Genomic DNA, 12,358 nt, shown 5'->3' with positions numbered 1-12,358 from the left:
CAGAGCCTGTCATCTTTTTGTCTATGTTGTGGTTTTACTAGTGAAGAATTTGAATAGCCTTATTCATTCAACAAACTTTATTTTACTTTCATTCATAATTATTTGCATTAAAGCTTGGGCTACATTTGAATACACTTTTACAAACACTGAACTCCCCACAGGGAGACAAGGCCTGCCTCATGTAAACATAAATTCAAAGCATGTCTATTACTTCAGTGCACATATTACATGAAGTAAACCGTGAAGAAAATGTCCACTGCTTTCACTTTTAGTCTTTATCATGGATAAGCACATGTATGCAGGTTTCACGGGTTAATTTTGATGCACGTTTTACCTATTTCAGATGCTCAGCAGAAACGCAGGAGACCGTGTGATTTTGGGTCCAAACTATGACAGTAAGCTTAAGGCCGGCTCACCTGCTAACTAGACTCTTACAAAGCCTGTAGTGATGATGAGGTGCTTTACCATATGAGTAGGTGTTGTTTTATGGTGGTGGATGATCAGAAAGCCTTATAGCTCCCTTGTAGATCTGTCAACCAGCAGTGCGTAGTCACATTTAACTATAAAAAAAAAAAATAGTTTTACATTTCATGATTTTAACCTTTTATTTAAAGGTGCAGAATTAATACCTATTTTTGACAACTCTGTGCATTCAGGTGATCTTGGAAGGTAAACTGATGAGATAAATGCAGTGCTGCTTTTGTAGAATACATGTCAACATAAATTCCTGATATATTATATATATATATATATATTTTTTTTTTTTTTTTTTTTTTTTTTTTTTTAAGTTTGCAAGCATTATTCTATGGATCTGACAAATCTTTGATTAATTTTTAAGTTCATATGAGACATTTAGAGATCTGGGATACTTTTATATAGTATAGTAACAAGTGGAAAGATGTTTTCCACAAGTGTTTCTCCTATTTTTCTCTTATATGAAATATTTTCAAGTGATTCAACATGGTGGCCTGTTAAAGTTGTGCAACGAAGAAATCGTCCAGAGGTCTCTGCAGGGCGGACTCCGCAGACATGTGCCAGCAACTCATTATCGGGAGAGCCACAATACTATAGTCAAGAGCACCAACGCTACAAAAGAAAGACAAAAAAGATCATATATCTTTGTGTACTGGAGCCACAGTAGCACTCTAAAACAGCTCACAAATAATAATACAAACAATACAAACAAACAAACAAAATGTACCTAGTAACATCAATTTCCTGGTCTTTGATCCTCAGTTTTGTGACAGGAACTCGCTGTACCTCCTCATAAACTGCTGGTTTTAGAGCTGGACACAAAGCAAGACATGAAATGAAAACCTGGTACTTAAAGACAGACAGCAAAATAAATGTTGTCTTGTTTAACGAATCATTTCTCCAGGAAGCACCACAGCTATATGCAAACATTGATTCAATATAATGTTGACCTGATATTAAGTCGTAACAGCGAATGCAGCAGTTTTAAGTTGTGAAGCAATACAGAGAAGCATATACAAACACAAACAGCCTTTTTTACCCACCTAAAATTCCTTCAGTGTTGTTGGCTGATTGCAGCTGTCTTAAAACTGGCCAGAGGAATTCTTTGCCATCCTTCTCATGAACTAAGATGACCATGCGTGTGTCTCCAGCTGCAACATCTATCTCCTTGCCCCGCCGAATCACCGTCACACTAGAAAGAGAAGCATCTCTTCTTAAATTTTTGGTTTAAAAACTCTTCTTAAAGGACCTACGAACCATCACATATAATTTCACTTCTCTTGGCTGACTTGGCCTGCTCAGATTGAAAAGGTGAAAAGCTACTCTGGGAATTACATCAGTGCACAAATCCGTGGACCAAATATAATATAATACATCATTTGTCTGGCAGGTGCAACAAACCTTTAGAAGAGAAGGATGAAGATGTAAATCAAACTAAGTCTGCACAGTCCAGCACAAGCCGGAGAGATTTCTTTCATCCAAAATAATTAAAATCACTGTCTTTGATGTAAGCATCTGTTGTAAACAGTGTTGTTTTTAGTTGTAAGTCAATTACAAATCAACATCATAAATACCATCAGGAATGTGGATGTATAGGTCCGCCATTGGCCTTCTCACCTTCAGGGCTGACCAGCTCTTTTTCACTTGTACACATCCACATCGAGCCTCTTCTCTTTACAAATAACATATCTGGACCTCAATTCGACACTTCAGTACCTCATTTATAACCTAATGTCACATCAGAGTGGCTCTTTTAAAGGTAAAGGCAAACAATTTACACAGGAAATATGCTCATCCACTTTCTCTTCGGAAATTAGATGAGAAGATTGATACCACTGTAGTTTTGGGAAGCACACAGAATTAGAAGATGTAAACCACTCTCATTTCTGTTTAATAAATATGAATGTATCTCTTGCAGCTATATAGTTTAGCTTAGCATCAAGAGCGGAAACACAGGAGAACACAGCCAGCCATTGTTCTCCTGTTTTAAGGTGACAAAATCTGCCTATCAGAACATATAAAGCTTGCTAATTAACATCTTACATGTTTAATCAGCACAAAAATCCAAGCGTAGAACAACACATCCCTTAAATTGCTGTTTTATGCAGCGATGTCTGATAATATTTCTCATTAAACCTCAAAGATTAACGCCAAGCTATACAGCTGCTGACAGGAGAGTGACTTCAATCTTCTCCTGTAACTCTTGAAGAGAAAGTGAATAAGTGTATTTCTCAAAATGTCAAGGTACTCTTTCTCTACACAACTGAGAATCATCTTGGATTAATTTGTGACCATTATAATGAAAAAAAAAAAAAAAAAAAAAAAAAAAATCACCTTCCAGCTGTGATGTTATCTTGTCCAGTGTAATGTGCTGTTGTCTGTCCCTCTCGTACAGACACTCCCTTGGGATAAAACTCAACATGATCATCAGTACTGAAGTGGATGACAATCCTTTTGAAGCCCCCACTTTGAACTGAATCAAGCTCACCATTCACATACAGCTCTGGAACAAAAGAGACAGACTGCAACTCAACATCACACAACAAACGAGGTGATAAATATAGAAAATGTGAAAAAAGAAGAATGATAATTTTCTGTTACACATGGAGAGAAAAATACTTAAATTATAAGGGTTTACTGTCTAAGTGGTTTAATGTGCTGACAGAAAATAGTGACGTTTTCTTTAACGCAAGAGCAACATTACTGACCCCTGCTGGGATGGTGAAGTAGTTTAAGGAAGACCGGTGCAGGGACATCAAAGCAGACTGGAGCAGACTGACTTTCAGTTTTTAGCAAAAACCTTTGGAAAAGACCTAGAGATACAAAAACACACACACAGTTACACAGCATGTAGAAAAACATACCCTGAAAATAAACAGCTTTTATACTCTATATGAATTCAACTAACTAAAGCAGCACAATAGCATGTTTCAATGTTTCTCAACTTTCATGTGGTGGTGATCATTAGATATCTTACATAAGACTGGCATCAAACATTACGTTAGATTTATATTTACAAGGTAAAAGCATGCCTGGACAAAAACGTCCTCTGATTTGCAAGATTTGTGGACAAATTGAGTGTTACTCATGAACTAGCTGGCTGTTTTCAAAATGTTTCTCTCTTACAGTATCACAGGTAGTGACAAGTCTACAGTACTGTTTTCCACACCACAACAAAATATGCATATTGTGCCTTTTTTTTTTTTTCATTTTTATTTTGAAAAACCTTCATGATGAAGCGAAGGTAGCTCACACATTTAAATTGAAATGAAGTACCACTTTTTTTAATCTCCTATTTTATGACATTTTTGTATGCAGCAGAGATAAATGATCATGAATATCATGAATTAAATATATGCAATACTCTACCAGGACTAGCTGCTATCAGAGGGTCGACCTTGCCCAAATCACCTGCAGCATAACCCGAAGAAGGCATGATACCATATACAATGGGACCAGCTGTAAGTAAATGTAAATAAAGGCAGATTATATATATATACATATACATATATATGTATATATATACCCTGAATACCATGAATTACAGCGAAGTAATACTCTACCAGGAATAGATTTCATTAACCAACGGTCTGCCCTATCTTCTACTAAACCACTCGAGGGCAACAATGCAGGTTCAGCATCTGTAAATAAATACACAAAAAGGCAGTTACATACACTGATATTACAAAGCTTTAAAAGACATTGCATGAAGTTACAAAGTTTTCACCTACAAATGTAGACATATATATAAAAACATAACTATGTATAATCTAAAAACTAAAAGATTTTGGTTTGCATTCATGTTCATGAAGTTTTGGAACTTTTATTTAAAAATGTGAAAGATTATTTAATTCATGTTTCTGACATTTTTAGTTGTTCCACATTCTTTACTTCAACTCCATTTCCAAATAAATTGGGACGCTGTGTAAAATGTAAATAACAACAGAATATAATGATTTGCAAATCTCTTAAACAGCCAGCAACACATCTTTTCAGTGAAAATTCTGATCCAACAGCAGCACCGTGTGGTTATTTATAAAAAAAAAGATCGTGGTAATCTTTAACTCGAGACATGAAATGGGGTTAAAAAAAAAAAAATAATCTATCGATGGCCACATCCGTTTCTTGATGAACATGTTTTATGTTTTAAATCTTGCTAAACATATTTAGTTTGTAAATATTTAACATCAAATGATGTTTTCATTGATGACATAGTCTGACATTTTTTTGACTTTTTAATATTTTATACCTACGTTGTAGTTGAACTTTAGGAGCTCCTTTTTCGGCGCGGTATCGACCTTGAAAATGAATAGTAAAATTTAGGAAGTTAGTATTTGTTCTTTTTGGTAAAAATGTACAATACATTTTATCAATATATTACATATTTAGAAATGCCTCAACAATTAACTCCTAAAAACTCACTTTTACACATTTCAAGGTACTTGTTCTTTTTGGTAAAGTAAAAAGAACCAAAAAGTACCAAAGTACCAAAAATAACAAATACCTTAAGTAGTCTTTACTACTATTAAACAATTTGCATTAAAAATTGATTTAAAAATCAAGAAAGATTTCTGAGGCTATTACAACTTAAATTTTGTAATGATAAGAAAATAAAAATTGCAAGACTTGTGTTTTGGAATTGTGGGTAATAGCCTAAAAAGTTTAAGACCATTTTATTTGAACTGTGAGAAGTAAAATGGAGGATTTAATGTTATTGATTTAAATTGTTACAGTACATTCATTTTTAGAACACATCAGTTGAGGTGGGATATGCTTCTCCCCCATTGTTCTAAGACTGCCTCGAGCTCTAATCCTGTGTGTACAAACGTAAAATCCTAATCAGACACTCAAACCCCATCAAGTGGCTCCTTTCAACCAAAACAAAACCATTTTTCTGTATTTACATCATAACAGAGCACCTACGTCATACCTGTACGGGTTAGAGCACCATCAAGAAAAGGAACACCTGTTGACAAGAAATAGCTTTCACTCATTTGTCTTGCTGATCTATAGGGGTTTTGGTAAAAATTTAACAACACTTGTGCATTTCGATATAACATTTATATTTTGGTTAGGGATCAATCAGCTGCACTGAAAAAGACGCAACATTTTTTCTCATGTAACGTTTTAGTTTTGATTCAGATTTATCTGGGGCATCTTTGAATTTATGCTAATAAGACTGCAAATATCCAATAAGGTAAAAAGCATGCATGTACAATATGTTGTAAGCTGTATAAAAAATTGCAGCATCACCCGATGTACCTGTCAAATGTGGTGGGAAACTTCTGGGTGCTAAAAGGAGAGTCACAAAATTTTTTTGCTTTAAACTGTATGTCATTTCACTGATGTGCCTTGTTGCGTGACAAGGGTATTAATTGCCAAATTTTGTATTAATTGAATGTTAAACAATAACTTTTTTGGTCACTTTTTTAATTGTAAACTGTTAATGAATATTTAATTAATTAATTAATTAATTTTGTCATTAATTCATTTATCACATTTCACAAATGAATATTGTGCCCAGTTCCAAACACACTGATTTATAAATATAAGTGCCACCCACAAACTTACAAACAGTCTATAGTTGTGCATTCATACATTGCAAAAAGGCCACTTCATCATCCAGGTGTGTCTTACCTGGAACCCCAGCAATCCCTGTTCAGAGAGAATGTAGAGAAACAAATGCTGAACACTACTGACTTTGCATTGTCTTGTTTTTTTCACATTTGTATTGCTCGGCAGCAAAACCTACCGACCCTCAAGGGACTGCCAGCACCCCAACCACCACCGCCGGCACCCCGACCGGCACCGCCACTGGCACCACCGCCACGCATTGCAGTACGTGCAGGAAGGATGAAAGGGGGTTGCCGGTTCTGTGGTGTTTCGCCTTCTTTGGGTTTATGAAGCACATCTGTGTTCTCCCCCGCAGGCTTAGTGACCACCATGGATGTAAGTGGTGTCACAAAGCTGTACTTCAGCGACAGCTCTAAAGCCTCTTTCTTTGCTTTCTTTTCCTCAGGTCCAGATAACAGCAGCCTGTGTCACAAATTGTTATTTAAATATGAATCACATCAGCAAAGTTTAATAAAGTTAATTATCTTTCAATACTAATTTTGCTGTGACCTCAGCAAGCCCTTTTCTATTCACCATCCAAATACACCATGCAATATTCCAAGATAAAAAAAAAAAAAGATTTTTAACTACTTTCTGAAGTTGCAACTTGTTGTTGTTACTGGGGGGTTGCCATCTGTGTTCTGATTCAGGAACACAGACATCATTTGGGAAAATGGGAACAAAATTGTTTACCATCATCCATTTATCCAGACAGTTCAAAATGACAAAGTATCTTAAAATATCCTTTTGGATTTACAAACATCACCAGTTAATTATTTCGCAGAGAATTTGGACCCACACTAGGATTTGGCTTCCCTTAGTGGATGTAACACAAACACACTCACTGTTGTCCACCTTTTTCTTTTGTTGATAAATTTGTGTTGAAATCTTAGTAAAATCTTTACATTAGGTCAATTAGCTATGAAAACTGTAGAGGACAGTCATCGTCTGTGCTAGAAAATCCACAAACACCAACTCAAACTAAGAAAACCTGAAACTGAAGACCCAAGAGATTTTACGAAGTATATGTGGCACCAGTACTAATGAAAATTGCATACAAGCCCTGCAAAAACAGAAAGCTGTTGTAAAATATAAATTTTGAGATTTGGATAGTAAGTCAGGATTCAACAATTAATGGATTAAGACACAGGGTGTAGGATTTTAGTGGCATCTGGTGGTAAGGTGGCAGACTGAAACCAACTGAACACTTTTCCTTTACACTCGCCCCTTCCGAGCATGTACAATTATTTATGGTGACTGCAAAACTTGCAAAAGGCCTTCTTTAAAGGCAGTGTTTGGTTTGTTTATTCTGCGTTTTTGTAGAAATATCATGGTGCAACAGGGCGTGGTCCGTGTGGATATGAGGGGCTCATTGTAAGGTAATGAAAACAGAACAGGGAAAAGACAGCAGGTGTCGTACTCACATTTTCTCCAGAAGCTGTTTAACTGTGAGGTAGGCCCAGACTCTCTGGATGTGGTCGCCAGACGCAGTTCCAGTTGGCTCCAATGAGGTGCTTGTGTTAGAAAATGTGATCTTTCTATCTCCCTGTCATAATCCAAACAAAATGTCAGCAAACAGCAACTTTCACCAGGGTTTAAGAAAATTACAACTGATGTACGGTGTGGATCAAACCTTACAGAAATGGCTACAACTTGTGGAGCGAAGGTTTCAATGTCGTTGTCAGTGATCTGACCGGCCACCACAATTTCAGAGCCATTATAATACTGGCTAAAGTTAGTCTGGGTTAGATTGGTTCCTCCAACATAGATCATTGTTACATCTGTCAACAGAGGGGTGGCGACCTCCTCATAGAAACCCTGTAGGCATACAGTATGGACACTATATGAATGCTTCTTTTCTCTGTAGCTCTATTTTTCTGTGGAAATGCATGAAGTCACACAGTTAAAGAACATTCATAACGTGATGGAAACTACCTTCAGCTGTAAATCAGCATCAGAGTCTTCATAAATCCGTCGTGCCGAACCATCGTTCTGCAGTGCCATTTTCTCAAGGAACTCAAAATTGACATCAAACCCGAAACCAAGACAGTAGAGCGGGAATTTGCCTGCAATAGTCCTTCTTACATTTGACTGTATTTCTTCAAGATTTGTCACCCCTGCAAGGATACAGCACGTGTTTTTTATTTGTGGGAGGAAAATCTCCATTACAATATTTGTGCATGTTTGTGTGCAGGTGTGCTTTATTCTAACCTGAGGTTGGGTCTCCATCTGTGAGAAGTATAAGGATGGATGCTGAACCCTCTCTAGGATGTACATTCAGCATACGTGCTCCTTCTAACACTGCTGCATTAATGTTTGTAGCTGAAATGCAACACATGTTACATTACTGCCATTCTGCTGCTAAATGTTCATCATCTAAAATAAATGTATTTATTAAGAAATCTCACCTCCTCTATCTATAATTTCCCGTGCAAATGTCTTTGCACTCTCCAGGTTTTCAGTGTTAGCCAGAACAAGTTCTCGTTTCCAGTGAAAAATGTTGGAATCAAAAGTGATAAGACCAAAGTAGTCATCTTCTGCCAAGTCATTCAAGATATGAAGTAAGGCTATTCGTGTCTGGGCAAAAACATAATTTACCCATTAAAAGTTTTTCCCAAGTAGAAAAAGCTTTTAATAATCTTTGTTTTGTGCATGTTCCTAAATTGTGTACTTGTCTTTAAAAACTCACAACATAAATACTGTACCTGGTGCATTTTTCTGCCGTGCATTGAACCACTTTGGTCGATAATAAAGACAACATTTTTTGGTATTCGGGAAAGACTAGATGGAGCAAAGTGATGAACAAAGTACCCAGTGGATCTCTGAGCGGGAGTAAAAGGGAAGTTTGATTGGTTAAAAGTCTGAAGAGACATGAATATTTAATATCCTGTCAGACACATTTTTTGGTGAATATATTTGTGTGTGCACGGTGCTAACAGACCAGATAACATTTAATTAACACTTGCTCTACCTTGATGTCTCCCAGTGTGGGATCCCTGTTGACATCATAAACAATAACCAGATCTCCATTCATACCATGCTTGCCACAGCTGTCACATATTTTTTGTTGGTCCACTGTTGGATAGAAATACACCCAGACCTGAAAACAGAATGAACACAATTTTATACACTCTCTATCCGTGTCTCTTTTTTGTTGTTGTTGTTGTTTTTTTTGGGCCAACGTGTCCTCTGTTTTTAATAGTTTATTTTAATAGATGCAACTTTGTTGTCACTAGACAGCATTGAGTACTACTAGTACAAGAAAATCCAATTAATTTAGAAAAAATATAGTAGCAAAAGGACATGCACAAGGATGGGAAATAAGCCAGAATGTACTATGTACAGCATCAATAGATGTAACTTTGATATGCACGGTGGCGTTATGTATAGTGTAGTTTAACAGTTAAATATAAGCGACAATAAAATAGCAATTAAGCTTAACACAAATATAACTTTTCATGAGTGCATGCTGTACCTCTTTGTCTGCAAGTGTTTTAGTGATAGCATTAGCCAAGGCCTTGGTGCTTAGTCCTCCTTTCACGTCGATGAAACGGATGCCTGCTTTCTCGTGAATGTACACATCAACCTGGCATTGAGTATTAAAAAAAACTGTTAGATGTGCTGACCACGGGAGTTTAATTTCCACTGAATAGATAGCAAAAGTTAAGACACCTTGAAGTCTTTGACAGGCTGCATGGGTCGAGCGTGGATTTGCAGCTCGTACTTGCCAAGCGTGCGTTTCATCAGTTCCTCATACGTAAGTTCAAAGGTGACCTTTTTGTGAGCAGCCACCGTTACAGAGGTCTTAAATTCCTCCAGGGTCCTCCCTACGGAACTACAACAGAGGCAATAATTATTGCGTTAACTTGCATTAGACAGCAGGTTACAAGTTACGAGTGGGACCTTTACATCCGTCACATTTAAGCCCCTGACAAACGAGTCAACACAATGCCGATTAACCCCCCCCCCCCCCCCTCCTCTGCCAGGTAAATCCATCTATTTTACAATATGCAATGTTTTCTGGTTTGACATTCCCACGTTGGCCATTTGACCATGTGCACCAGAGACTTCCGCTGGCCTGGCGTGCTAATTTGAATGGGGATCACATAAATTGTGTGGCTTTTCTAGACAACCCAAATGTTATCAGACCACATGGATCACATTTTGATCATGAAACTGGTCACTTGCCAGTAGTTTTAACATCTTTTTATTTCATTCATCCATAATTTATCAACAATTTAACATTCGAGGAAGGAAGCATGTCTCAACCATTGACTGTAGCCTGTATAAAACAACATGGTCTCAACAGAGTTTTGTAATTAGATCACTGGCAGAGAGGGAGGACGAAAGTTTCACACTGCAGGTTTAAATAAAAAGTGATTTTTAGATGGTTCTGTTTGAATAGAATAGATTATTTTTAAGTAGCCAATATTTTGCTAGGAAAAAGCCCAAATTTTACAAGTAAAAAAAAAAAAAGCATTATTTTTTAGGACAGCAAATTTTTCTTTTCATTCTCCCATATCCTGAAGAACACGGAAGGCTCTTTTACAAATATGTACAGTATAAAAACAGCTGTATAAATCAGAATCAGAAATAGCCTAAATTATTGATCCCTGTGGAGAAGTTAGGTCTTGTTAATGTTGTTCACATTGTAAAATAAAAATATATAAGCATGGAGAAATTATAGGAAAAATAGAAAGATGAACAAAGAATAAAAAGAAATGGCATTGCAAAAATAGAATAAAATAATAAAGGAAGAAATATGAATATATTCGTCATACGACATTATATAACAACAGTTATAACAGAAATAATGCTGAAAAGTGGGATCTATAGGCTAAATAGGTTTAATTACAAGAACAACATTTATCCAGCAATTCATTTACCTGACAATCCCAGCGCTTTGGCCATGGGACACAGCTTCAATGTACTGCTGCTGAGCTTTCTCCTTACCTTTCACAACACCATCATACACTTGCCCATCTATAAACCTTCAGAGTAAGAAAAGCTTTAGTTTCTTCATATACTTTTTAGAGTAGCCTGTAATATATTTTATGGTACAGTTCTTTATATAGAAATGTCTCCAGATTTTCACATTATTGCTTTACATACATTCTGAATTTACTGATGAAGGCATTTTTTGGAATCCGAACATGAAATTCAATTTCCTTTGACTCGTTGACACGATTGGCCACACGGCTTGTGATGACAGTGGTGGCATAACGACTGGTCACTGTGGAGTTGATATGAAAGCTGTAGATGTCCCAGTCGCCCTAAACAAACACAGAAGGCATATTTCTTTAAACAAAACTAGTTTGACTGATGTCACTGGCTGACGACCAGCTGACCAAAGATCAGAAGGTGAATATGTTGATGGATGACATCTGTGAAATATCATTGGTGTAACAGCAGAAACACCCCATTCCCGTTATTTGTGACTGAGCAAATCCACACTCCCAATACTCACACATTCATGGCTCACACATAAAAAAGAAATGACGTTGGCTTACATTAATTTACAAAAGACTTACTCTACTTACATCAGTAAAACAAAAACACACAGACACTAATATGTTTGTGGTTTTGTGAGAATGACCATTGACATTCTTAACCCTCACAACCAAATGCCTAAATTCAACCCTGACCCGATAACCTATTTCTGACGTAGAAAACTAAAACTCGTTTTGACCTTCAAACAGCCCTTTACAGGGATCTGAGAATGTGAGGAAAGTGAGGACATTTCCACAAATGTCCTCCCTCCCAAGTTCTAAAACTACAATTGGTCCTAAAAAAAATAAAATCAAACACACACTTCAAATAGCTGTTGGATTTCAGAGAAATTTACACAGCGGTGGAATACATCCAGTAGATTCTGTTTCCTTGTCTGGTGCTCGGCCCTTTGTTTTATGACCTTACCTTCCTTGGAAGTGTGGCAGCCAAAGCCAGCAGCAGCCCAAAGAGGCTGATTTGCACCACAGTTCTCCCCATCATGCCTCTCACCAGACTGCAGCCCAAACAGCTGAAACTGTCTTTTTAACTCAAACAAACAAGAACAGCATTAACGTGTAAATTTTTTTTTAAAAGGGCAAACTCTTCTTTCTCTCCCACTCCTCTCTCCACTCTCTCACTTGGATATTTCACCAAAAACAAACACACCCACACAAAAACACACCCACAAAACAGAAGTTTCTGAGAAACATAGCTGTGCGACCTTTACTGTTGACATAGGTGGTCCAGCCTGTGCACTTTGCTACGACTTTGTTAATGACAA

General features: G+C 36.9%; 1 protein-coding gene across 2 annotated transcripts; it reads right to left on the bottom strand.

Moving 5' to 3' along the window:
* Positions 1-59: 59 nt before the first annotated feature.
* On the bottom strand, positions 60-12,207 carry LOC138194594 (inter-alpha-trypsin inhibitor heavy chain H3-like). 2 transcript variants are annotated; one of them, XM_069143489.1, is made up of 24 exons: positions 12,004-12,207; positions 11,200-11,360; positions 10,974-11,078; positions 9,760-9,922; positions 9,563-9,673; positions 9,059-9,187; positions 8,793-8,909; positions 8,496-8,664; positions 8,299-8,409; positions 8,023-8,204; positions 7,726-7,905; positions 7,512-7,633; positions 6,227-6,510; positions 6,112-6,129; positions 5,737-5,766; positions 5,405-5,440; positions 4,728-4,772; positions 4,038-4,115; positions 3,844-3,933; positions 3,183-3,287; positions 2,809-2,977; positions 1,518-1,666; positions 1,202-1,286; positions 60-1,086 (listed from the first exon to the last, which is right to left on the bottom strand). In XM_069143489.1, the coding sequence occupies exons 1-24, from the start codon at positions 12,076-12,078 to the stop codon at positions 972-974; spliced, it is 2,829 nt and encodes a 942-aa protein (XP_068999590.1). In that variant the 5' UTR covers positions 12,079-12,207; the 3' UTR covers positions 60-971. The 2 variants fall into 2 exon arrangements, with proteins under 2 accessions (XP_068999590.1, XP_068999598.1); XM_069143497.1 differs by lacking the exon at positions 5,737-5,766.
* Positions 12,208-12,358: the final 151 nt, after the last annotated feature.

Source organism: Embiotoca jacksoni, unplaced genomic scaffold (assembly GCF_022577435.1).
Source record: "Embiotoca jacksoni isolate LCO1_2020_lvr unplaced genomic scaffold, fEmbJac1.0.p SCAF_1, whole genome shotgun sequence".
Lineage (NCBI taxonomy): Eukaryota > Metazoa > Chordata > Actinopteri > Embiotocidae > Embiotoca > Embiotoca jacksoni.
The sequence above is the reverse complement of the archived record's forward strand: the minus strand, read 5'-3'. Positions and strand labels throughout refer to the sequence as shown.